We start from the raw sequence: 27,523 nt of genomic DNA, 5'->3' as shown, positions 1-27,523 counted from the left end.
GCTGCCTGCAGGGGGGAGATGAGACACCTCTACAGGTAGAGACATGAGTCACCTGCAGGTGCTGTACACATTAGAAACCTCCCACTTATACCAACACATTCAGTCTCTTCAGAGAGGACGCCACACTCATTCTGAGCTGGAGAGCCATAATCGCAGTATACGGAGAAGTTTAGAGGTCTGACATCACAGTATACAGAGAAGATTGAAGGTCTGATATTGCAGTATACAGAGAAGATTGAAGGTCTGATATCGCAGGATACAGAGAAGGTTGGAGGACTGATATCGCAGTATACAGAGGAGGTTGGAGGACTGACATTACAGTATACAGAGAAGGTTGGAGGACTGACATTGCAGTATACAGAGGGGGTTGGAGGACTGACATCGCAGTGTACAGAGAAGGTTGGAGGTCTGACATCGCAGTATACCGAGAAGGTTGGGGGTCCAACATCGCAGTATACAGAGAAGATTGGAGGTCCATCATTGCTGTCTATAGAGAAGATTTTGGGTCTAGCATTGCAGTATACAGAGATGTGGAGGTCTATCATCGCTGTGTACACTATTAGTACATATATAGAGTAGGCTGGGGGTCTCAAACTGAAGAACTCTGAAATGCCATCATGATGTCTGGACTGGGAGCTCTTCCTTAAGAGAAGATAGTGGGATCTACCGCTAGACCACAGTGAGGAGACACTTGGCTCTCCTGATAGAGGGGGTCGTACTGAAGGCTGTGGAGATACCTAGATCCTCCTGACCAGTTCTGCCCTAAAGAAGAGATACCTAGACTATCCTGACTGGTTCTGCCCTAAGGAAGCGACACCTAGACCCCGCTGACCGGTTCTGACTGAGGAAGAGATACTTAGCTCCTCCTGACTGTTTTTTCCTTGAAGAAGAAACCTAGACCCTCCTGACTGGTTTAGCATTGAAGAAGAGATTCCTAGACCCTCCTGACCAGTTTTGTCCTAAGGAAGCGATACCTAGACCCTTCTGATCGGTTCTGCCTTGAAGAGATGACACCTAGACCCCCCCGACTGGTTCTTCCTTAAAGAAGAGATACCAAGACCCTCCTGACCGGTTTTGTCCTTAGGAAGAGATTTCTAGACCCCCTGACTGGTTCTGCCCTGAAGAAGAGATACCTAGACCCCCCTGACCGGTTCTGCTCTGAGGAAAAGATACCTAAATCCTCCTGTCAGGTTCTGCCCTGAGGAAGAGATACCTGGACCCTCCTCACTGGTTCTGCCATGAGGAAGAGACACCTAGACTGTCCTGTCTGGTTCTGCCTTGAAGAAGAGACACCTAGACCCTCCTGACTGGCTCTATCCTGAGAAAAAGATATCTAGATCCTCCTGACTCGCTGTACCCTGAAGAAGAAACACCTAGACCGTCTTGACTAGTTCTGCCGTGAAGAGGAGACACCTAGATCTTCCTGACTGGTTCTGCCCTGAGGAGGAGATACCTTGACCCTCCTGACTGTCTCTACCCTGAAGAAGAAATACCTAGACTTTCCTGACCGGTTCTGCCCTGAAAATAGAGATATCTAGACCCTCCTGACCTGTTCTACCTTGAGGAAGAGATAGCTTGATCCCCCTGACCGGTTCTCTTCCAAAGAACACATACTTAGATCCTCCTGAGTGGTCGAAGAATGCTGACCTAGTGGACTTTCTATGAGCAGGAAGTCCCTCCATACTCTTCAGGTGAGGTTCCTGGTGCTCCTGTCCTGGAGACATTACTGCTCTGTCTTGTAGTAGTATTTTTATCATTGATCCAATTATTTTTCCATAGTCAGGTCTCCTTGTCCTCCATGGAAGATGTTTCTCCTGCTCCTGACTCTTGTCCTCTATGTGAGGGGTGAGGGCTCCCCCCCAGGTGTGTACAAATAAAGGGTTAAGTTTGGTTCTATTTGCACCATTGTTTTTTTGCTCTTGGTAGACACAAGTTGATCCCAAGTCTTGTCCCTACATCACATTTCTGCCTGGGGCTCCCGGCGTGTTGGGGCGGCTCCTGGGCCCCTTTGAAGTGGGATTGATAGAATGATGTTATGGGTCTCGGTGGGGGGAGGGTCAGGCCAGCTGTGCAGATGGATCAGCCTTTGAAGTTTTTATTCTTTTGAAGTTAAAGCTAAGAAGAGTTATTACAGTGTCAGCATAGTACATATGAGATAATAAAGCCTGGCTCGGGGAGCTGACAATCAAATCTCTATTGTCACATTAGAACATTCGGAATGTTTTACGGTGAATGGGAGGGATTATCGGGGTTCCGTGAACCGTGCCGGAGCAGAAGACATCCGGTGTCTCTACTGGAACCAAACCATCCAGCACCGCTTCAACACCCATTCTGACCCGTCTGGAGAACTGGGACTCGGGGACCACAACTACTGCAGGTAAGTCCACCTGTGGGGATGGGTTATGGCAGGGTTCTCCAAAACTTTCTAAACAAAGGGCCAGTTTACTGTCCTTCAGACTTAGGGGGGCAGGACTGTGACCAGTGGGAGTAGAAACTACCCCAGAATCAGTGGGAAGAATAGTGCCCATCATTGCTATCAGTGGGAGGAATAGTGCCCCATCATTGGTGTCAGTAGGAGGAATAGTGTCCCATCATTGGTGTCAGTGGGAGGGATAGTGTCCCATCATTGGTGTCAGTAGGAGGAATAGTGTCCCATCATTGGTGTCAGTGGGAGGAATTGTGCCCCATCACTGGTGTCAGTGGGAGAAATAGTGCCCCCTCATTGGTGTCAGTGGGAGGAATAGTGCCCCATCATTGGTGTCAGTGAGAGAAATAGTGTCCCATCATTGGGAGGAATAGTGTCCCATCATTGGTGTCAGTGAGAAGAATAGTGGCCCATCATTGGTGTCAATGGGAGGAATAGTGGCCCATCGTTGGTGTCAATGGGAGGCATAGTGGCCCATCCTTGGTGTCAGTGGGAGGAATAGTATCCCATCATTGGTGTCAGTGAAAGGAATAGTGCCCCATCATTGGTGTCAGTGGAAGGAATAGTGCCCCATCATTGGTATCAGTGGGGGGAATAGTGCCCCATCATTGGTATCAGTGGGAGGAATAGTGTCCCATCATTGGTGTCAGTAGGAGGAATAGTGTCCCATCATTGGTATCAGTGGGAGGAATAGTGCCCCATCATTGGTGTCAGTGGGAGGAATAGTGCCCCACCATTGGTATCAGTGGGAGGAATAGTGCCCCATCATTGGTATCAATGGGAGGAATAGTGTCCCATCATTGGTGTCAGTGGGAGGAATAGTGTCCCATCATTGGTATCAGTGGGAGGAATAGTGCCCCATCATTGGTGTCAGTGGGAGGAATAGTGCCCCACCATTGGTATCAGTGGGAGGAATAGTGCCCCATCATTGGTATCAATGGGAGGAATAGTGTCCCATCATTGGTGTCAGTGGGAGGAATAGTGTCCCATCATTGGTATCAGTGGGAGGAATAGTGCCCCATCATTGGTGTCAGTGGGAGGAATAGTGTCCCATCATTGGTGTCAGTGGGAGGAATAGTGCCCCATCATTGGTGTCAGTGGGAGGAATAGTGTCCCATCATTGGTGTCAGTGGGAGGAATAGTGCCCCATCATTGGTGTCAGTGGGAGGAATAGTGCCCCATCATGTTGCTAATCCCATGTGTAGGAATGCTGTGCCTGCTGATGCTGCAGCGCAGCAAAAGTTGCAATTAAAAAATGACTTTCCTGCAGAGGAACTACAAGTGTCAGCCCAACCTATTAACCCTCCTTTAGCTGAGTCCAAAGCTGTTTGCCCCACAGCTGCTGAAGACTCTACAGCACAGCTTCAGGAGACAGCTGGTATTACATCACAAATTGTGACTATTCCTGATGGGAAATTGAATGTGTGACTGACAGAGGAGATCACAGTTGAAGAGGTGATGAGGGCAATTGAACAGCTTGCCATCAAAAAGTCACCTGGACCGGATGGCTTGACGGCTGAGTTTTACAAAGCTTTTAAGCCTATTCTGGCCCCCACATTTGGTTGAGGTTTTTAACAGTTGCCTTGCTGAGGGGGTACTTCCCCCTTCCATGAGGCACTCGGCTGTGATTCTTCTTTCAAAGTTCCTTCGATGGTTGAGAATTGGCGCCCCATCAGCCTTCTTAATGTCGATAGAAAGATACTGGCAAAGATATTTTTCTGGCGCCTATCGTCAGTAGCAGAGTCTTTGCTTTCTCGCCATCAGCACTCTTCGGTCCAGGGTAGGTGCACCTTCACAGCGTTTTTTTTCCAGCCCGTGGGTCTCAGTTTGGAGACCACTAGATTATGGGATGATATCTGGGTGGGTTTCTCCTGTATCACTTAATGGCACTTCCATATATACAGAGTATACAGAGATGGCATTTTCCTGCAGGAACCCGGACTCTGACGTCCAGCCGTGGTGCTACGTATCGGAGACAGACGATGGACAATACTGGAAGTTTTGCGATATCCCGACATGCCACAGTGAGTAGCACACGCCTGGCTAGATCGTTCTTCTCAGTGGGAATGTTGGGTATGTGTAGAATATTCCAGACATTCCAGTCATTAGTGGCCCGGGTGAAGGATCGGATTAGTAGCTGGCACACGACGGCCATCGATGGTCATCCGTGTTACGTTATCTCTGTAGGAACCTTTCCCTCCAAGTCCATGTCCTGTATGAGGTGAAGTGATTGGACATCCCGTGTTCATGCACTTTTGTGATCAATCAATCCTAAATGTAAACAATGAATTGTATTGATCGTGTAACCACTTACCTGTACATACCTTTTCATTACCAGACCAATTTCCAGTGCTGTCATAGTTTGACTGACAATTACTGACTCATGCAACACTATGCCCAGATTAATTTTGTACCCTTTATTTGAGACAGAACGATTTTTGTTGGTGGTATTTAGTAATATAGGAAAACATTTGGAAAAAAATGTTTTGGCTGCCATCATATTTCAAAAATAGCCCTAAAATGCCAGGAGAGTATAAACACCCCCAAAATTCTTTAGGACAATGCAGGGGTCAGAGAGCAGAGCAGCTTGCAGATATCAATAGTCAGGAGTCAGTTGTGAGTGCCCCCTTCTGGCGGTGGTCAGTGGTGAGTGCCCCCTTCTGGCGGTGGTGATTGCTCCCTTCTGGCAGTGGTTGGTGGTGAGTGCCTCCTTATTTTGGTGGTCAGTGGTGACTGCTCTCTTCTGGCGATGGTCGGTGGTGAGTGCCCTCTTCTGGCAGTGGTCGGGGGTGAGTGCCCCCTTCTGGGTATGGTCGGTGGTGAGTGCCATCTTATGGTGGTGGTCAGTGGTGAGTGCCCATTCTGGTGGTGGTCAGTGGTGAGTGCTTCCCTATAATGATGGTGAGTGCCCCCTTCTGGCGGGGGTTGGAGGTGAGTTCCCCCTTCTGGCGGTGGTCAGAGGTGAGTGCCCCCTTCTGGTGATGGTCGGAGGTGAGTGCCCCCTTCTGGCTGTGGTTGGAGGTGCGTGACCACTTCTGGAGGTGGTCAGTGGTGAGTGCCCCCTTCTGGCAGTGTTTGGTAGTAAGTGCCTTCTTATGGTGGTGGTAAGTGGTAAGTGCCCCCTTCTGACGGTGGTCGGTGGTGATTGCCCCCTTATGGTGGTGGCTGGTGGTGATTTCCCCCCATTTATGATGGAGATCGGTGGTGAGTGCCTCCTTATGTTGGTGGTTAGTGGTGAGTGCCCCCTTCTGGCGGTGGTCAGTGGTGAGTGCCCCCTTCTAGCGGTGGTGATTGCCCCCTTCTGACAGTGGTTGGTGGTGAGAGCCCCTTTATGTTGGTGGTCACTTATTAGTGCCTCCTTATGTTGGTGGTCAGTGGTGAGTGCCCCCTTCTGGCGGTGGTCGCGGTGAGTGCCCTCTTCTGGCGGTGGTTGGTGGTGAGTGCCCCCTTCTGGGTATGGTTGGTGGTGAGTGCCCTCTTATGGTGCTGGTCAGTGGTGAGTGCCCTCTTCTGGTGGTGATCAGTAGTGAGTGCCTCCCTCTGGTGATGGTGAGTGCCCCTTTTTGGCGGTGATCGGAGTTAAGTGCCCCCTTCTGGCAGTCGTCAGTGGTGAGTGCCCCCTTCTGGCAGTCATCAGTGTTGAGTGCCCCCTTCTGATAGTGGTTGATGGTGAGTGCCCCCTTCTGGCAGTGTTTGGTAGTAAGTGCCCCTTTATGATAGTAGTCGGTCGTGAGTGCCCCTTTATGGTGGTGGTCAGTGGTGAGTGCCCCCTTCTGTCGGTGGTCGATGGTGAGTGCCCCCTTATGGTGGTGGTCGGTGGCGATCCCCCCCCCCCTATATGATGGAGGTCGGTGGTGAGTGCCCCCTTATGGTGGTGGTCGATGATGAGTGCCCCTCTATGGTAGTGGTTGGTGGTGAGTGCCCCTTATGGTGGTGGCCAGTAGTAAGTGGCCCCTTATGGTGGTGGTCGGTGGTGAGTGCCCCTTTCTGGCAGTGGTAAGTGGTGAGTGCCTCATAACTGTTGGTGGTCAGTGGTGTTTTCTCATTAGTGGTTAATATGCCCCCAGTCTGCACCCCAAAGAAATAACCTAACCGCCGTTCTTTTCCAATATGGCGGTAGTAAGGTGTTTAATGGATCAGTTCGGCACACACACAAAAAATGGTTCAAGCAAACAGAAGTGGTCAACAAATATTCTGCCACCGGCCAATCAGTAGAGCTGAGAGAGATTGAAAACCTTATGAGTCAATCAAATGGGGGGTGGGGGGGGGGGCACTGATTAGAGATTTATATTTGATCCCATCAGTGTTGTCACATTGGATGGTTGACTCAATGACCATACTGGTATTGGAATCAAATGTTTTCTTTGAAGAGTTCTAACAAGTCCACGAGATCTGCAGAAATGTAATGTTAGAAATGTTTTGGTGAGGGTCCATCCTTCCATGTCCTCTGTATGTTCTGGGTGCCGCCAGGTATTGGGTTCTCAGAAGATGGCACTGCTAGACTAGATTAGCATGGCGTTAGCATGTTGTTTTATACAGACAGAGGTGCTACAACCATTCTCATATATTATACTGTGATAAAAGCAGATGCTGTGACAAAACCACTAGCAATGCCAAATTGTGAGATTGCTGTTGAGTGGGGGTGTTGGCATGCAGTTTTTACAGACACAGGTGCAACAACCATTCTCATACATTATGCTGTGATTTCTAGTTCTGCCACTAGGTGGTAGTGTTACTTCAGTGTCTGTATAATATAAAATGTTCTCTGGATAAAGGGATGAGGATGATGATGGTGAAATGTGTCTTCCTGCAGTGCCTGGGTACATTGGATGCTTTGTAGACTACGGGACTCCTCCGGCTTTTTCCGGGAGTAGCGGAACCTCCGGAAAACTGACCATCCACACCTGCATCCAGTTCTGCCGCATACGGGGGTATCAGGTACTCACTACAGCCAGATCTTCCCAAAACACTACTCAGTCCCACCATCGTCCAATACACTCCACAGTCCCACCATCCTCCGATACACTCCGTAGTCCCACCACCCTCCGATATACTCCATTGTCCCAACACCCTCCGATACACTCCTCAGTCCCACCACCCTCCGATATACTCCATTGTCCCAACACCCTCCGATATACTCCGCAGTCCCACTACCCTCCAATACACTCCGCAGTCCCACCACCCTCCGATACACTCCGTAGTCCCAACACACTCCGATATACTCCATTGTCCCAGCACCCTCCGATATACTCTGCAGTCCAACTACCCCCCCAATACACTCCGTAGTCCCACCCCTCCGATATACTCCATTGTCTCAACACCCTCCGATATACTCCGTAGTCCCACCAACCTCCAATACACTCCACAGTCCCACAACCCTCCGATACATTCCATAGTCACAACACCCTCCTATACACTCCATAGTCCCACCATCGTCCAAAACACTCCACAGTCCCACCATCCTCCGATACACTCCGTAGTCCCACCACCCTCCGATATACTCCATTGTCCCAACACCCTCCGATACACTCCGTAGTCCCACCACCCTCCGATATACTCCATTGTCCCACCACCCTCCGATATACTCCATTGTCCCACCACCCTCCAATATACTCCATAGTCCCAACACCCTCCAATATACTCCGCAGTCCAACTACCCCCCCCCCCATACACTCTGCAGTCCCACCCCCTCCGATATACTCCATTGTCTCAACACCCTCCGATATACTCCGTAGTCCCACCACCCTCCAATACACTCCACAGTCCCACAACCCTCCGATACATTCCATAGTCACAACACCCTCCTATACACTCCATAGTCCCACCATCGTCCAGAACACTCCACAGTCCCACCATCCTCCGATACACTCCGTAGTCCCACCACCCTCCGATATACTCCATTGTCCCAACACCCTCCGATACACTCCGTAGTCCCACCACCCTCCGATATACTCCATTGTCCCAGCACCCTCCGATATACTCCGCAGTCCAACTACCCCCCCAATACACTCTGCAGTCCCACCATCCTCCGATACACTCCGTAGTCCCACCATCCTCCGATACACTCCGTAGTCCCACCACCCTCCAATATACTCCATAGTCCCAACACCCTCCAATATGCTCCAAAAGCCCACCACCCTCCGATACACTCCGTAGTCCCACCACCCTCCGATATACTCCATTGTCCCAAAACCCTCCGATATACTCTGCAGTCCCACTACCCTCCGATACACTCCGCAGTTCCACCACCCTCCGATACACTCCGTAGTCCCACCACCCTCCGATATACTCCATTGTCCCACCACCCTCCGATACACTCCGTAGTCCCACCACCCTCCGATATACTCCATTGTCCCAGCACCCTCCGATATACTCCGCAGTCCAACTACCCCCCCAATACACTCTGCAGTCCCACCATCCTCCGATACACTCCGTAGTCCCACCCCTCCGATATACTCCATTGTCCCAACACCCTCCGATATATTCCGCAGTCCCAACACCCTCTGATACACTCTGTAGTCCCACCACCCTCCAATATACTCCATAGTCCCAACACCCTCCAATATACTCCGCAGTCCAACTACCCCCCCCCCCAATACACTCCGCAGTCCCAACCCCCTCCGATATACTCCATAGTCCCACCATCCTCCGATACACTCCGTAGTCCCACCACCCTCCAATATACTCCATAGTCCCAACACCCTCCAATATGCTCCAAAAGCCCACCACCCTCCGATACACTCCGTAGTCCCACCACCCTCCGATATACTCCATTGTCCCAAAACCCTCCGATATACTCTGCAGTCCCACTACCCTCCGATACACTCCGCAGTTCCACCACCCTCCGATACACTCCGCAGTTCCACCACCCTCCGATACTCTCCGTAGTCCCACCACCCTCCGATACATTCCATAGTCCCACCACCCTCCAATATACTCCATAGTCCCAACACCCTCCGATATACTCCATAGTCCCACCACCCTCCGATATACTCCATTGTCCCAACACCCTCCGATACATTCCATAGTCACAACACCCTCCTATACACTCCATAGTCCCACCACCCTCCGATATACTCCATAGTCCCACCACCCTCCGATACACTCCGTAGTCCCACCACCCTCCGATATACTCCATTGTCCCAACACCCTCCGATACACTCCTCAGTCCCACCACCCTCCGATATACTCCATTGTCCCAACACCCTCCCTTATACTCCGCAGTCCCACCACCCTCCGATACACTCCGCAGTCCCACCACCCTCCGATACACTCCGTAGTCCCAACACACTCCGATATACTCCATTGTCCCAGCACCCTCCGATATACTCCGCAGTCCAACTACCCCCCCAATACACTCCGTAGTCCCACCCCTCCGATATACTCCATTGTCTCAACACCCTCCGATATACTCCGTAGTCCCACCAACCTCCAATACACTCCACAGTCCCACAACCCTCCGATACATTCCATAGTCACAACACCCTCCTATACACTCCATAGTCCCACCATCGTCCAAAACACTCCACAGTCCCACCATCCTCCGATACACTCCGTAGTCCCACCACCCTCCGATATACTCCATTGTCCCAACACCCTCCGATACACTCCGTAGTCCCACCACCCTCCGATATACTCCATTGTCCCACCACCCTCCAATATACTCCATAGTCCCAACACCCTCCAATATACTCCGCAGTCCAACTACCCCGCCCCCCCCCCCCCCCAATACACTCTGCAGTCCCACCCCCTCCGATATACTCCATTGTCTCAACACCCTCCGATATACTCCGTAGTCCCACCACCCTCCAGTACACTCCACAGTCCCACAACCCTCCGATACATTCCATAGTCACAACACCCTCCTATACACTCCATAGTCCCACCATCGTCCAGAACACTCCACAGTCCCACCATCCTCCGATACACTCCGTAGTCCCACCACCCTCCGATATACTCCATTGTCCCAACACCCTCCGATACACTCCGTAGTCCCACCACCCTCCGATATACTCCATTGTCCCAGCACCCTCCGATATACTCCGCAGTCCAACTACCCCCCCAATACACTCTGCAGTCCCACCATCCTCCGATACACTCCGTAGTCCCACCCCTCCGATATACTCCATTGTCCCAACACCCTCCGATACACTCCGTAGTCCCACCACCCTCCAATATACTCCATAGTCCCAACACCCTCCAATATACTCCAAAAGCCCACCACCCTCCGATACACTCCGTAGTCCCACCACCCTCCGATATACTCCATTGTCCCAAAACCCTCCGATATACTCTGCAGTCCCACTACCCTCCGATACACTCCGCAGTTCCACCACCCTCCGATACTCTCCGTAGTCCCACCACCCTCCGATACATTCCATAGTCCCACCACCCTCCGATATACTCCATAGTCCCACCACCCTCCGATATACTCCATTGTCCCAACACCCTCCGATACATTCCATAGTCACAACACCCTCCTATACACTCCGTAGTCCCACCACCCTCCGATATACTCCATTGTCCCAACACCCTCCAATATGCTCCGCAGTCCCACTACCCTCCGATACACTCTGCAGTCCCACCACCCTCCAATACACTCTGTAGTCCCACCACCCTCCGATACACTCCATAGTCCCACCACCCTCCGATACACTCCACAGTCCCACCACCCTCCGATACACTCTGTAGTCCCACCACCCTCCGATACACTCCATAGTCCCACCACCCTCTGATACACTCCACAGTCCCACCACCCTCCGATACATTCCATAGTCCCACCACCCTCCGATACATTCCATAGTCACAACACCCTCCGATACACTCCACATTCCCACCACCCTCCGATACATTCCATAGTCACAACACCCTCCGATACACTCCACAGTCTCACCACCCTCTGATACACTCCATAGTCTCAACACTCTCTGATACACTCCATAGTCCCAACACCCTCCAATACACTCCATAGTCCCAACACCCTCTATAGTCCCAACACCCTCCGATACACTCCATAGTCCTAACACCCTCCAATACACTCCATAGTCCCACCACCCTCCGATACACTCCATAGTCCCAACACCCTCCATAGTCCCAACACCCTCCGATACACTCCATAGTCCCAACACCCTCCGATACACTCCATAGTCCCACCACCCTCTGATACACTCTACTGTCCCAACACCCTCCGATACACTCCGCAGTCCCATGCCCTTTATGAATTGAGCCCTATGCTCTTTGTGAATGGAGCCTTATTCTCTTTTGTGAATTGAGCCCTATGCCCTTTGTGAATTGAGCCCTATGCCCTTTGTGAATTGAGCCCTATGCCCTTTGTGAATTGAGCCCTATGCCCTTTGTGAATTGAGCCCTATGCTCTTTGTGAGTAGAGCCTTATTCCCTTTGAGAATTGAGCCTTATGCCCTTTGTGAATGGAGCCCTATGCCTTTTTGTGAATGGAGCCTTATGCCCTTGGTGAATTGAACCTTATGATCTTTGTGAATTGAGCGCTATGCCCTTTGTGAATAGAGGTGCCTGTCGGTGCACGGTTCCTGACTTTGGTATCTGGTCTTTGTGTCAGTATGCAGGTCTGGAGGCAGGCTACGCCTGTTTCTGCGGCAGTCCTTCCGATGTGGCCTTGTTGCAGAGGGTTAGCAACTCCCAGTGTGACCATACCTGCTTCGGGAAGGCCAGCGAGGTGTGCGGTGGAGACGGGAATCTCAGCGTGTATAGCAGTAAGTATGGTGATATAGATTGGGGGCTCCATGTATACAGGGCCCGGTTTATAAAAGGCTTCCAGTTGCTGGAGCCAATCTCTTCATGTTCCCATAGAGGTGAAGATAGTCCACAGATTACCAAGAGATTTATAAATACGTGTCCACAGATAATTCATTAGAATGTGGCAGATAATTTCAGAGGTCTATCGACTTGTCAACATTTCCGTCACTCCTCAGAGGGGGTGAGAGTCGGGCCTAGGGTGCCCATTTGGCCCCCGATATGCAGGAGATCCTCTCTGTAGGCCTCCATGGGGTAATGTTGGTGTTGTGTTCTCTCTGCAGCGTGGATCGGGGCCTGTAGCGGGAACTTCTCTTCTCTATCCGGAGTCCTATACTCTCCGGATTATCCTGATGAATACGGTCCGGGCAGCTCCTGTTCCTGGGATATTCACACCCCGGGAGCCGCCACCATGGAGATCACCTTTCATATCTTCCATGTTGAAGACCCAAACGACGTTCTGGAGGTGCGAGATAAAGAAACCGGAAGTCTTCTCACCCAAATAAAAGGAGGCCAGGATCCTCCCAACACTGTGACCTATCCAACCGGATCTCTCCGCCTCATCTTCACATCTGATGGCGCACGCAGCGGCCAGGGATTTGTCCTGACCTACAAAGGTAAGACGAGGTGGGTGGGATCTCCTACAGATTACAGGGGGTTCAGGAGATTGGTGTGGGTGGTGGTGGGGGTTACAGAGGTGCACCACGGAAAAATTTGCTTAATTTCAGATAGGTTACATCAATAATTTTGTTTCGTCATATTTGTTATGTTAGAATGATTCATTTTCGGAATTTGTTTCTTATATTCGTTATCTTCAAATCGATTTGAAATTCGAGTTTCAGAAGATGGATTAAATCCAAATCACCAAATAATGAAAATTTAATCCAAATTTCGATTCGTAATGAAATTAATCGCACTAGTCTAGTTGGGGTTCCTTCATTCCTAACCACTAAGGAGTCAGCATGACAGGTGCAGGTAGACGAGGATAGAAGAATACACTGACCAACCCATTCTTCAGAAAAAGTATTTACTGAGCTATGTAACCTCCAATGAAGTGAATGACCTTCCAAGGCAGAGTTTTATTATCACCACCATATATGGTTGCCACCTCATCCCTTTAAACCCGAACACATATTAATTACACACGTTCTGTGGCTGATTAAGGTGGTTACTAAACTCACTTGGTGCCTTATCTGCATTTAATTAGGGATGAGGAGCAGAGATGGACCTAACAAAGTTATGTGATCACCAGATTTGCACTGACGTAATGGTCACATGGGATTGTTATTCAATGAAGCCAAGTCACACTGCTACAGGTCAGGAGAGGATGCCGAGAAGGTGTAATACAGGAAGTAACCGGCTTCTCACCCTGTGTTTTAGGTATGATACCCGACTCTGAAAATTCGACTACTCCAGTTGAAGTAAAGACCAATAACAGTGAGTTTTATTGCCAATAACCCTCAATGCCTGGTGCTGTTCAATGAGGGCCAACATCTGCAGAAAGCTGGGTCTAAACATGCTTGAGGGTTGAGGTTTTGTTGGAGCTGAGTCTGGCATGCTTATAGGCAGGACCGTCTTAATAGCATCATGGGCCCCTGGGCAAAGTAATGCTCTGGGGCCCCTACAATGAAGACAGCACAGGTAAACAGACATCAAGTAGGTAGGAGGCAGACAAGCGGAGCTTCCCCTTTTGGGTGGAGCTCCGCATTAACTACATGAACAATCATTCTGTACAGCAAAGAAACAAAATATTACATAAAGTAACAAAACTGTTCTGTGCATATAATATATCTGCTAGAATGATGCCCCCCCCCCCAGCACTCCGATCCCTCTACACCCCAGATATCCCCCCAGCACTCTGACCCCTCTACACCCCAGATATCCCCCCAGCACTCTGACCCCTCTACACCCCAGATATCCCCCCAGCACTCCGATCCCTCAACACCCCACATATCCCCCCAGCACTCTGACCCCTCTACACCCCAGATATCCCCCCAGCACTCCAATCCCTCTACACCCCAGATATTCCCCCAGCACTCCGATCCCTCTACACCCCAGATATCCCCCCCAGCACTCTGACCCCTCTACACCCCAGATATCCCCCCAGCACTCTGACCCCTCTACACCCCAGATATCCCCCCCAGCACTCTGACTCCTCTACACCCCAGATATCCCCCCAGCACTCCAATCCCTCTACACCCCAGATATTCCCCCAGCACTCTGACCCCTCTACACCCCAAATATGCCCCCAGCACTCTGACCCCTCTACACCCCAGATATCCCCCCAGCACTCCGATCCCTCTACACCCCAGATATCCCCCCAGCACTCTGACCCCTCTACACCCCAGATATCCCCCCAGCACTCCGATCCCTCTACACCCCAGATATCCCCCCAGCACTCTGACCCCTCTACACCCCAGATATCCCCCCAGCACTCCAATCCCTCTACACCCCAGATATTCCCCCAGCACTCTGACCCCTCTACACCCCAAATATGCCCCCAGCACTCTGACCCCTCTACACCCCAGATATCCCCCCAGCACTCCGATCCCTCTACACCCCAGATATCCCCCCAACACTCCGATCCCTCTACACCCCAGATATCCCCCCAGCACTCCGATCCCTCTACACCCCAGATATCCCCCCAGCACTCCGATCCCTCTACACCCCAGATATCCCCCCAGCACTCTGACCCCTCTACACCCCAGATAAACCCCCCCAGCACTCTGACTCCTCTACACCCCAGATATCCCCCCAACACTCTGACCCCTCTACACCCCAAATATGCCCCCAGCACTCTGACCCCTCTACACCCCAGATATCCCCCCAGCACTCCGACCCCTCTACACCCCAGATATCCCCCCAGCACTCTGACCCCTCTACACCCCAAATATGCCCCCAGCACTCTGACCCCTCTACACCCCAGATATCCCCCCAGCACTCTGACCCCTCTACACCCCAAATATGCCCCCAGCACTCTGACCCCTCTACACCCCAAATATCCCCACAGCACTCTGACCCCTCTACACCCTAGATAAATCCACCAGCACTCTGACCCCTCTACACCCCAGATATCCCCCAGCACTCCAATCCCTCTACACCCCAGATATTTCCCCAGCACTCTGACCCCTCTACACCCCAAATATGCCCCCAGCACTCTGACCCCTCTACACCCCAGATATCCCCCCAGCACTCTGATCCCTCTACACCCCAGATATCCCCCCAACACTCTGACCCCTCTACACCCCAAATATGCCCCCAGCACTCTGACCCCTCTACACCCCAGATATCCCCCCAGCACTCCGACCCCTCTACACCCCAGATATCCCCCCAGCACTCTGACCCCTCTACACCCCAAATATGCCCCCAGCACTCTGACCCCTCTACACCCCAGATATCCCCCCAGCACTCCGAGCCCTCTACACCCCAGATATCCCCACAGCACTCTGACCCCTCTACACCCTAGATAAATCCACCAGCACTCTGACCCCTCTGCACCCCAGATATCCCCCCAGCACTCTGACCCCTCTACACCCCAGATTTCCCCCCAGCACTCTGACCCCTCTACACCCCAGATATCTTCCACCCAGCACTCTGACCCCTCTACACCCCAAATATGCCCCCAGCACTCTGACCCCTCTACACCCCAGATATCTTCCACCCAGCACTCTGACCCCTCTACACCCCAGATATCCCCCCAGCACTCTGACCCCTCTACATCCCAGATATCCCCCCAGCACTCCGACCCCTCTACACCCCAGATATCCCCACAGCACTCTGACCCCTCTACACCCCAGATATCTCCCAGCACTCTGACCCCTCTGCACCCCAGATATCCCCCCCAGCACTCTGACCCCTCTACACCCCAGATATCTCCCCAGCACTCTGACCCCTCTACACCCCAGATATCCCCCCAGCACTCTGACCCCTCTACACCCCAGATATCCCCCAGCACTCTGACCCCTCTACACCCCAGATATCCCCCCAGCACTCTGACCCCTCTACACCCCAGATATCCCCACAGCACTCTGACCCCTCTACACCTCAGATATCCCCCCAGCACTCTGACCCCTCTACACCCCAGATTTCCCCCCAGCACTCTGACTCCTCTACACCCCAGATATCCCCCCAGCACTGTGACCCCTCTACACCCCAGATATCCCCCCCCCATCACACTGACCCCTCTACACCCCAGATATCTTCCACCCAGCACTCTGACCCCTCTACACCCCAAATATGCCCCCAGCACTCTGACCCCTCTACACCCCAGATATCCCCCCAGCACTCTGATCCCTCTACACCCCAATATCCCCCCAGCACTCTGACCCCTCTACACCCCAAATATGCCCCCAGCACTCTGACCCCTCTACACCCCAGATATCCCCCCAGCACTCCGACCCCTCTACACCCCAGATATCCTCCCAGCACTCTGACCCCTCTACACCCCAGATATCCCCCCAGCACTCTGACCCCTCTACACCCCAGATATCCCCACAGCACTCTGACCCCTCTACACCCCAGATTTCCCCCCAGCACTCTGACCCCTCTACACCCCAGATATCTTCCACCCAGCACTCTGACCCCTCTACACCCCAAATATGCCCCCAGCACTCTGACCCCTCTACACCCCAGATATCTCCCAGCACTCTGACCCCTCTGCACCCCAGATATCCCCCCAGCACTCCGACCCCTCTACACCCCAGATATCCCCACAGCACTCTGACCCCTCTACACCTCAGATATCCCCCCAGCACTCTGACCCCTCTACACCCCAGATTTCCCCCCAGCACTCTGACCCCTCTACACCCCAGATATCCCCCCAGCACTGTGACCCCTCTACACCCCAGATATCTTCCACGCAGCACTGTGACCCCTCTACACCCCAGATATCTCCCACCCAGCACTGTGACCCCTCTACACCCCAGATATCCAGATATCCCCCCAGCACTCTGTCCCCTCTACACCCCAGATATCCGGGTATTCCCCCCCCCCCAGCACTCTGATCTCTCTACACCCCAGATATCCCCCCAGCACTCTGACCCCTCTACACCCTAGATATCCCCCCCCAGCACTCTGACCCCTCTACACCCCAGATTTCCCCCCCAGCACTCTGACCCCTCTACACCCCAGATATCTCCCACCGAGCACTGTGACCCCTCTGTACCCCAGACATCCCCCCCAGCACTCTGACCCCTCTACACCCCAGATTTCCCCCCAGCACTCTGACCCCTCTACACCCCAGATATCTCCCACCCAGCACTGTGACCCCTCTGTACCCCAGATATCCAGATATCTCCCACCCAGCACTGTGACCCCTCTGTACCCCAGATATCCCCCCCCCAGCACTGTGACCCCTCTACACCCTAGATATCCAGATATCCCCCCAGCACTCTGTCCCCTCTACACCCCAGATTTCCCCCCAGCACTCTGACCCCTCTATACCCCAGATATCCCCCCAGCACTCTGACCCCTCTGCACCCCAGATATCTCCCACCCAGCACTGTGACCCCTCTATACCCCAGATATCCCCCCAGCACTCTGACCCCTCTACACCCTAGATATCCAGATATCCCCCCAGCACTCTGTCCCCTCTACACCCCAGATATCCCCCCCCAGCACTCTGATCTCTCTACACCCCAGATATCCCCCCCCAGCACTCTGATCTCTCTACACCCCAGATATCCCCCCAGCACTGTGACACACTCTACATCCCAGATTTCCCCCCAGCACTCTGACCCCTCTACACCCCAGATATCTCCCCAGCACTCTGACCCCTCTACACCCCAGATATCCCCCAGCACTCTGACCCCTCTACACCCCAGATATCCCCCCAGCACTCTGATCCCTCTACACCCCAGATATCCCCCAGCACTCTGACCCCTCTACACCCCAGATATCCCCCCAGCACTGTTACCATATACCATAAGATACCCCTTGTATTGTGACCCCACTACATCCCTGATACACCCTACACGGTGGCCTCACTACATCCCTGATACCTCTAACACTATAGCCATCCAAGATACCCAAAGCATTGCTACCCCCTATACACCCCAGATCCCCCCTCAGCATTGTTTTACCCCATACACCCTTGATATCCCCCAGCACCATTATTCCATCCATGTAGTACCCCCTTTTCCAGTGGAGATGCAGTGCATATGAACTTTTGGCCCACCTCCAGCACTGTGACAAGGACTCAACTATACCAATCAAGTCAAGCAGGCAGAAGGAGGGGCAGAAGAGGAAGCATCCCTCCGGGCATTCAAAGCCCTTCTGTGCAAACAGTGCTGGACAGCTGGGCTCACCATGACACCAGCCACAATGCCACTTCCGCAGGCAGGTTCTCAAAGCTGTCGACTCAGCAGCTCCCACTCCAGCTCCTACCCCGCAGCCTTTGAGTCCCGAGTATTTAAGCTGCATGGGGCGGGGTCAGAGCATCACTGGCGCTCCAGCCCTGCCCCTCCCTGCTGGCTGTGAAATAATAGGTATTGTTCTGCACAGCGCACCGCTGCCAGCCTGCCTATGTCTGGCATGCTTGTGGGTTGAGGTTTTGTTGAAGCTGGGTTTTGCATGCTTGTGTGTTGGGTTGTGATTTTGTTGGAGCTGGATCTGGCATGCTTGTGGGTTGTGTTGGGGTTTTGTTGGATCTGGAATGCTTGTGTGTTGGGTTGTGATTTTGTTGGAGCTCGGTCTGGCATGCTTGTGGGTTGGGGTTTTGTTGAAGCTGGGTCTGTTTTGCTTGTGCGTTGGGTTGTGGTTTTGTTGGAGCTGGGTCTGGCATGCTTGTGGGTTGGGGTTTTGTTGAAGCTGGGTCTGTTTTGCTTGTGCGTTGGGTTGTGGTTTTGTTGGAGCTGGGTCTGGCATGCTTGTGGGTTGGGGTTTTGCTGGAGCTGGGTCTGGCATGCTTGTGGGTTGGGGTTATGTTGGAGCTGGGTCTGGCATGCTTGTGGGTTGGGGTTTTGTTGAAGCTGGGTCTAGCATGCTTGTGGGTTAGGGTTTTGTTGAAGCTGGGTCTGGCATGCTTATAGGTTGGGTTGGAGTTTTGTTGGAGCTAGGTCTGGCATGCTTGTGGGTTGTGTTGGAGCTCGGTCTGGCATGCTTGTGGGTTGGGGTTTTGTTGAAGCTGGGTCTGGCATGCTTGTGTGTTGGGTTGTGGTTTTGTTGGAGCTGGGTCTGGCTTGCTTGTGGGTTGTGTTGAGGTTTTGTTGGATCTGGAATGCTTGTGGGTTGGGGTCATGTTGGAGCTGGGTCTGGCATGCTTGTGGGTTGGGGTTTTGTTGAAGCTGGGTCTGGCATGCTTGTGTGTTGGGTTGTGGTTTTGTTCGAGCTGGATCTGGCATGCTTGTGGGTTGGGTTGGGGTTTTGTTGAAGCGGGGTCTAGCATGCTTGTGAGTTGTGTTGGGGTTTTGTTGGAGCTGGGTCTGGCATGCTTGTGGGTTGGGGTTTTGTTGAAGCTGGATCTGGCATGCTTGTGTGTTGGGTTGTGGTTTTGTTGGAGCTGGATCTGGCATGCTTGTGGGTTGGGTTGGGGTTTTGTTGAAACTGGATCTAGCATGCTTGTGGGTTGTGTTGTGGTTTTGTTAGAGCTGGGTCTGGCATGCTTGTGTGTTGGGTTGTGGTTTTGTTGGAGCTGGGTTTGGCATGCTTGTGTGTTGGGTTGTGGTTTTGTTGGAGCTGGGTTTGGCATGCTTGTGTTTTGGGATTTTGTTGGAGCTGGGCCTGGCATGCTTGTGGGTTGGGGTTTTGTTGGAGCTGGGTCTGGCATGCTTGTGGGTGGGTTTGGGGTTTTGTTGGAGCTGGGTCTGTTATGCTTGTGCATTGGATTGTGGTTTTGTTGGAGCTGGGTTTGGCATGTTTGTGGGTTGGGTTGGGGATTTGTTGGAGCTAGGTCTAGCATGCTTGTGGGTTGGGGTTTTGTTGGGTGTGGCATGCTAGTGGTTTGGGCTGGGGTTTTATTGAAGCTGGGTCTGGCATGCTTGTGTGTTGGGTTTTTTTGGATCTGGAATGCTTGTGGGTTGGGGTTTTGTTGGAGTTGGGTCTGGCATGCTTGTGGGTTGGGTTTTTGTTGGTGCTGGGTCTAGCATGCTTGTGGGTTAGGGTTTTGTTGGAGCTGGGTCTGGCATGCTTATAGGTTGGGTTTGGGTACTGTTGAAGCTAGGTCTGGCATGCTTGTGGGTTGGGTTGGGGTTTTGTTGGAGCTAGGTCTGGCATGCTTGTGGGTTGTGGTTTTGTTGGAGCTGGGTCTGGCATGCTTGTGGGCTGGGGTTTTGTTGGAGCTGGGTATGGCATGCTTATAGGGTTATGTTTTGTTGGAGCTGGGTCTTGCATGCTTGTGGGTTGGGTTGTGGCTTTGCTGGAGCTGGGACCTGGCATGCTTGTGGGTTGGGTTTCTGTTGGAGCTGGGTCTGGCATGCTTATAGGGTTATGTTGGGGTTTTGTTGGAGCTGGGTCTGGCATGCTTGTGGGTTGGGTTAGGGTTTTGTTGGAGCTGGGTCTGGCATGCTTGTGGTTTTTTTGGAGCTGGGTCTGGCATGCTTGTGGGTTGGGTTGGGGTTTTGTTGGAGCTGGATCTGGCATGCTTGTGGGTTGGGGTTTTGTTGGCGCTGGCTCCAGTGTGCTTTTGGGTTGGGTTTTTGTTAAAGCTGGGTCTGGCATGCTTGTGGGTTGGGGTTTTGTTGGAGTTGGGTGTGGCATGCTTGTGGTTTGGGCTGGGGTTTTATTGAAGCTGGGTCTGGCATGCTTGTGTGTTGGTTTTTTTTGGATCTGGAATGCTTGTGGGTTGGGGTTTTGTTGGAGTTGGGTCTGGCATGCTTGTGGGTTGGGGTTATGTTGGAGCTGGGTCTGGCATGCTTGTGGGTTGGGGTTTTGTTGAAGCTGGGTCTAGCATGCTTGTGGGTTAGGGTTTTGTTGAAGCTGGGTCTGGCATGCTTATAGGTTGGGTTGAAGTTTTGTTGGAGCTAGGTCTGGCATGCTTGTGGGTTGTGTTGGAGCTCGGTCTGGCATGCTTGTGGGTTGGGGTTTTGTTGAAGCTGGGTCTGGCATGCTTGTGTGTTGGGTTGTGGTTTTGTTGGAGCTGGGTCTGGCTTGCTTGTGGGTTGTGTTGAGGTTTTGTTGGATCTGGAATGCTTGTGGGTTGGGGTCATGTTGGAGCTGGGTCTGGCATGCTTGTGGGTTGGGGTTTTGTTGAAGCTGGGTCTGGCATGCTTTTGTGTTGGGTTGTGGTTTTGTTCGAGCTGGATCTGGCATGCTTGTGGGTTGGGTTGGGGTTTTGTTGAAGCGGGGTCTAGCATGCTTGTGAGTTGTGTTGGGGTTTTGTTGGAGCTGGGTCTGGCATGCTTGTGGGTTGGGGTTTTGTTGAAGCTGGATCTGGCATGCTTGTGTGTTGGGTTGTGGTTTTGTTGGAGCTGGATCTGGCATGCTTGTGGGTTGGGTTGGGGTTTTGTTGAAACTGGGTCTAGCATGCTTGTGGCTTGTGTTGTGGTTTTGTTAGAGCTGGGTCTGGCATGCTTGTGTGTTGGGTTGTGGTTTTGTTGGAGCTGGGTTTGGCATGCTTGTGTGTTGGGTTGTGGTTTTGTTGGAGCTGGGTTTGGCATGCTTGTGGGTTGGGGTTTTGTTGGAGCTGGGCCTGGCATGCTTGTGGGTTGGGGTTTTGTTGGAGCTGGGTCTGGCATGCTTGTGGGTGGGTTTGGGGTTTTGTTGGAGCTGGGTCTGTTATGCTTGTGCATTGGATTGTGGTTTTGTTGGAGCTGGGTTTGGCATGTTTGTGGGTTGGGTTGGGGATTTGTTGGAGCTAGGTCTAGCATGCTTGTGGGTTGGGGTTTTGGTGGAGTTGGGTGTGGCATGCTAGTGGTTTGGGCTGGGGTTTTATTGAAGCTGGGTCTGGCATGCTTGTGTGTTGGGTTTTTTTGGATCTGGAATGCTTGTGGGTTGGGGTTTTGTTGGAGTTGGGTCTGGCATGCTTGTGGGTTGGGTTTTTGTTGGAGCTGGGTCTAGCATGCTTGTGGGTTAGGGTTTTGTTGGAGCTGGGTCTGGCATGCTTATAGGTTGGGTTTGGGTACTGTTGAAGCTAGGTCTGGCATGCTTGTGGGTTGGGTTGGGGTTTTGTTGGAGCTAGGTCTGGCATGCTTGTGGGTTGTGGTTTTGTTGGAGCTGGGTCTGGCATGCTTGTGGGCTGGGGTTTTGTTGGAGCTGGGTCTGGCATGCTTATAGGGTTATGTTTTGTTGGAGCTGGGTCTTGCATGCTTGTGGGTTGGGTTGTGGCTTTGCTGGAGCTGGGACCTGGCATGCTTGTGGGTTGGGTTTGGGGTTTCTGTTGGAGCTGGGTCTGGCATGCTTATAGGGTTATGTTGGGGTTTTGTTGGAGCTGGGTCTGGCATGCTTGTGGGTTGGGTTAGGGTTTTGTTGGAGCTGGGTCTGGCATGCTTGTGGTTTTGTTGGAGCTGGATCTGGCATGCTTGTGGGTTGGGGTTTTGTTGGCGCTGGCTCCAGTGTGCTTTTGGGTTGGGTTTTTGTTAAAGCTGGGTCTGGCATGCTTGTGGGTTGGGGTTTTGTTGGAGTTGGGTGTGGCATGCTTGTGGTTTGGGCTGGGGTTTTATTGAAGCTGGGTCTGGCATGCTTGTGTGTTGGGTTTTTTTGGATCTGGAATGCTTGTGGGTTGGGGTTTTGTTGGAGTTGGGTCTGGCATGCTTGTGGGTTGGGGTTTTGTTGGAGTTGGGTCTGGCATGCTTGTGGGTTGGGGTTTTGTTGGAGCTGGGTCTGGCAAGCTTGAGGGTTTGGTTGGGGTTTTGTTGGAGCTGGGTCTGGCTTGCTTGTGTGTTGGGTTGTGGTTTTGTTGGAGCTGGGTCTGGCATGCTTGTGGGTTGGGTTGGGGTTTTTGTTGGAGCTGGGTCTGGCATGTTTGTGCGTTAGGTTGTGATTTTGTTGGAGCTGAGTTTGGCATGCTTGTGGGTTGGGGTTTTGTTGGATCTGGAATGCTTGTGGGTTGGGTTGGGGTTTTGTTGGAGCTGGGTCTGGCATGCTTGTGGGTTGGGTTGGGGTTTTGTTGAAGCTAGATCTGGCATGCTTGTGGGTTAGGTAGGGGTTTTGTTGGAGTGGCTGTAGATCTGAAATGGTCTTAGAACTACGTGACCTCATACCCAGTCATAATCTGTGTTACAGCCTGGTTCCTCCTGGCGGCTGGATTGTCCCTCCTGGCTCTCGGGATCGGCTACTTCATATGGCAGTAAGTATTCCTGGAAAACACATCTTTGTGTAATGGGTGAAGCCGTTTGTTGGGGTTGTGATGTCAAAGAATGCTGGGACCTTTCACTTCCGATCAACCTCTGACTTGGAAGTATTTAATGAGGGTTCCCATTCCACTGATCAAATGGACACAGTGCGGGGATCGGAGCGGGGTACTGGTCTGATGTTGGGGGATTGGTGAGGGGTAAAAGAAGCCTTAGGTGACAAAACCCTCATTCAGGTCTTGGTGGATAACCAACTCGATGACTTGTAAATCTAATGCTGGAGCTTTCCAGTTGCACCTGTTAAATCCTGAACCAAAAACATGTCTCTTATACTATGAATGGCTCCCAGTCCTGGTCAGATATTGGGGTCTGTCAGCATTGTTTAGTGCCAATAAGGCAGTTTTACTTGGAGGTGTATCTCTGGCAAAAACCTTTGTTTTGGAGGAAGTGTGGAAGGGTTATAGCCCAACAGTTTATTTTTTTATTGTCTGTGTCCTGTTGGGGAAAGTCCCCCTCACTTTCCATCCTGTAGACCAGGGATCTCCAAACTATGGCCCTCCAGCTGATGCGGAACTACACGTCCCATGAGGCATTGTAAAACTTTGACATTCACACACATAACTATAGTTTGGGAGGAATAGTGCCCCATCTTTGGTATCAGTGGAAGAAACATTGTACCCCATCATTGGTATCAGTGGAATAAATAGTGCCCCATCACTGGTGTCAGTGGGAGAAATGGTTCCTCATCATTGGTGTCATTGGAAGGAATAGCACCCCATCATTAGTATCAGTGGAAGGAATAGTGCCCCATCATTGGTATCAGTGGAAGGAATAGTGCCCCATCATTGGTATCAGTGGAAGGAATAGTGCCCCGTCATTGGTGTCAGTGAAAGGAAAGGTTCCTAATCGTTGGTGTCAGTGGGAGGAATAGTACCTTGTATCAGTGGAAGAAACATTGCCCCAATGGCTGAAAAAAGGCAAGAAAAGAGCAGCAGTTTGGAAACCACTGCTGTCGACACAACAGGTAGTAAAAGGATATCCCACTAAAGTGAGGTAGAATCCCCTTTTAGACAGCTGTCACCAGCATAAGATTTCCGTTCCTCCTGTTTGAATTTCCCATCACTTTCTGTCCAATTAAAATGCTCACCAGAACCAGAACTCAGAACCAGGATTGAGGGCTACTATAAATAATATGGAGAGAAGGTAAGCGTATTGTAATCCGCATCCTTTTCCAGCCGGCACAGACCACATGACAGGTCACATGACCAGGACAGAGTGGCGTGGGACCCTATGGCAGGCAGGTACATTTATGCCATTTGCAGTTCCTCAACCCTCACCCTTCTTAATTGCTAAACTTTGAGTTTCTGTGCATTTTCCACTGGTACCCCACAGGTCGATTGTTCATCCTCTGAGGAACAATGTGCAGTTTTGAATGTTAGTTCTAATACTGCCGATAAGGTTCGTTATCAGACATGACTCTTATTCATAAGGTTATGCTTTTTCTCAGGTATGCCCCCTGTGGACGGCGGGCTCTGGTCCGGGGAAAAGATGGCGAGCGTCCATACTGCTTCATGCTGTGCAGACAAACAAAGGGCCCGACTGGGGATCTGGCTAGCGTCAATCAGTCTTCAATGAAATCTCTGATCCGATGGTCCAAAATTGAGCAGTCTGAACTTTGTAATTACAGGCAATGGGTCATTGTGGCCCCCTGCAGACCAGTGGTGAATGAAGCCTGCAAACCGCACATGGTGGTCACTGAGCCAATGTGGTGGAACATTTATAGACACTCATACAGTGCTGGACACTGTGAGGATGGAACAGACTTCTCTGTCCCTGCTATCAGACCATGGGTCACAGCATGAGATCTGAACCAAGGCCATATCATCTGGGAAGAACAAGGACTGCAAAATCCTCTTAAAGATTGTCCAATAAAGTCCAGAACTGAAAAATCCACCGAAGGTCTGTCCAAGGCGTTCCAGGACTGCAAAATCCACCCAAGGATTGTCCAAGGCGTTCCAGGACTGCAAAATCCACTCATGGATTGACCAAGAAGGCCCAGGACTGCAAAATCCATCCAAGGATAATCCAGAAAGTTCCAGGACTGCTAAATCCTCCCAAGGATAGATAGAAAACGTGGTGTTACCTGATACTGTGTGTGTGTGCACCAACATTCCATAGTATTACTTGAAAAGGATACAAAGTAGTGGTGGGTATTTGGGGCTTTCAGAGCACAGACAATAAACAGAAAAGATAAATACAATAACGTTCCCAAATTTTTATTGTTACAATCATAGTCTACCCAAGGATAGTCTGGGAAGGTCCAGGACTGCCGAGTTCACGCAAGGATAATCCTGGTAGGTGCAGGACTGTGGAATCCACGCAATGATAGTCTGGGAAGGTCCATGACTGAAGAATCAACACAAAGAATTTTGGAGAATGTCCATGACTGAAAAATCCACGCAAGGATAGTTGGGGAATGTCCATGACTGAGGAATCCACCCAAGGAAAAAGTGCAGGAAGGTCCATTACTGAGGAATCCACCCAAGGATAATCCGGGAAGGTCCATGACTGAGGAATCCACGCAATGATAGTCTGGGAAGGTCCATGACTGAAGAATCCACGCAAGGATAGTTGGGGAATATCCATGACTGAGGAATCCACCCAAGGACAGTCTGGGAAAGCCCAGGACTGCTTATCAAACCTCAAGCAGGGTCCAACCGTTCTCTGCTTCTCTGGAATGGGTGCTGCTGGCAGCGGGTTTTGCTGGGAATTAGCTGTTGGCAGCCCAGGACTCTTCTGGAATAAACCTCATCAATTGTTAATTAAAAAATCTGAACTCACGCAAGCCAATCAGATCTTATCAGATTAAAGCTCCAAATGTCAATGTACCGCGGGCATCCCCTCTGCTTGTTCTCCCTAGTTTTCCATCACGTTGAACCTAACAGCCAACTGTCCACCAATTTACAGACTTTCCTGCATATTTTGTATTCCTGTATTTTGCTCAGAGTTTCCACCTTGCTAAATTCGGCTTAAGAAACTGTATATTTCAGCTGCACTTTTATTTTTTTGCTGAACTACACCAAGCTTTATTCACACCAGATTAGGTCAGACAGACCTTTTCTCCCTCATTAGATGTAACTCTGAACCTGACGTGCTTCACCTGTAATATGTGCTTAATCTGCTATGATCAAGTTTTTATTACGGGCGAAATGCATTTTGGCAGGGTCACCTCTCACAAGGGTGATAATTAGACCTACTCTGGTCTCCATAAAACTTGTTTTGATTCAGCAAAAAAATAAAATTAATCAAAGCGTGGCTAATGAGTTTACATGTCTGGAGGGATGAAGGTGGATCCCAGGTAGCCAAGCACCTGCAGTCGGGTGCTGCATGACTTTGCCTGGAGCGGTGTATTCAAAGACATTTGTCTAAGGGGAGCTGCAGAAGGTATTCCCCCCAGGTGGTGTCACTTTGCCAGTTCCCACCACTTTTCTGTTTTTTTTTTTTTTCAGATTTTTTTTTTTTCAGATTTTTTTTTTGTACCTTGACATCTAAACATCCCAAATGATCCATCACAGCGATCCGTATAAACTGGAGAGGAAGCCGCAAAGGGCAGCACAGTCATGTTATTTGTGATCTGCATAGACAGGTCTTCTTGTGGATCATGCTTAGACACCTCCTCTTTAGTTTCTGCTCTTCTTCTTTTTCTACCATCAAAAGCAGTGTTTACACTTCACAGAGAGAACACTCAAGAGGACCTGTCATGAAGGACCAATAGCTGTGCAGTCAGTACTAAACCAACGCATGGTGTCCTTGTATCAATCAGAAACATAAGAGGACCTGTTGTGTCCTCGGAGAACGGCACAGCTAAGCTTGGTAGAGGAAGACCAGACGATGAACACCCAGCACTCCATGTGGGCCATACAATGTGAATAATGTATATACAATGATGTGTATAAAGGATCTCCAAATATAGAGCCCTTCTGGTGTCTTCTATATCGCTCTGTCTACACTTTGGGTATTCATTCTACGCACTGTAAGCTGGCCATACAAGTATCCATCTGACTGTCCAATCATTGCCCGGCCCAGAACCATGTGATATGAG

General features: G+C 51.3%; 1 protein-coding gene across 2 annotated transcripts; it reads left to right on the top strand.

The window, feature by feature from the left end:
• On the top strand, nt 1-27,523 carry KREMEN2 (kringle containing transmembrane protein 2). Of its 2 annotated transcripts, none has more exons than XM_073635294.1 (10): nt 1-1,691; nt 1,784-1,863; nt 2,209-2,377; nt 4,358-4,449; nt 7,239-7,363; nt 12,003-12,156; nt 12,481-12,813; nt 13,577-13,633; nt 23,354-23,417; nt 24,929-27,523. In XM_073635294.1, exons 2-10 carry the CDS (start codon nt 1,806-1,808, stop codon nt 25,281-25,283), a joined length of 1,407 nt encoding a protein of 468 aa, XP_073491395.1. In that variant the 5' UTR covers nt 1-1,691; nt 1,784-1,805; the 3' UTR covers nt 25,284-27,523. The 2 variants fall into 2 exon arrangements, with proteins under 2 accessions (XP_073491395.1, XP_073491394.1); XM_073635293.1 differs by having other exon boundaries at nt 2-1,691; nt 1,780-1,863; nt 24,929-27,522.

Source organism: Aquarana catesbeiana, linkage group LG06 (genome assembly GCF_042186555.1).
Source record: "Aquarana catesbeiana isolate 2022-GZ linkage group LG06, ASM4218655v1, whole genome shotgun sequence".
Taxonomy (NCBI): Eukaryota; Metazoa; Chordata; class Amphibia; order Anura; family Ranidae; genus Aquarana; species Aquarana catesbeiana.
This window is presented reverse-complemented; position numbering and strand designations above follow the sequence as displayed.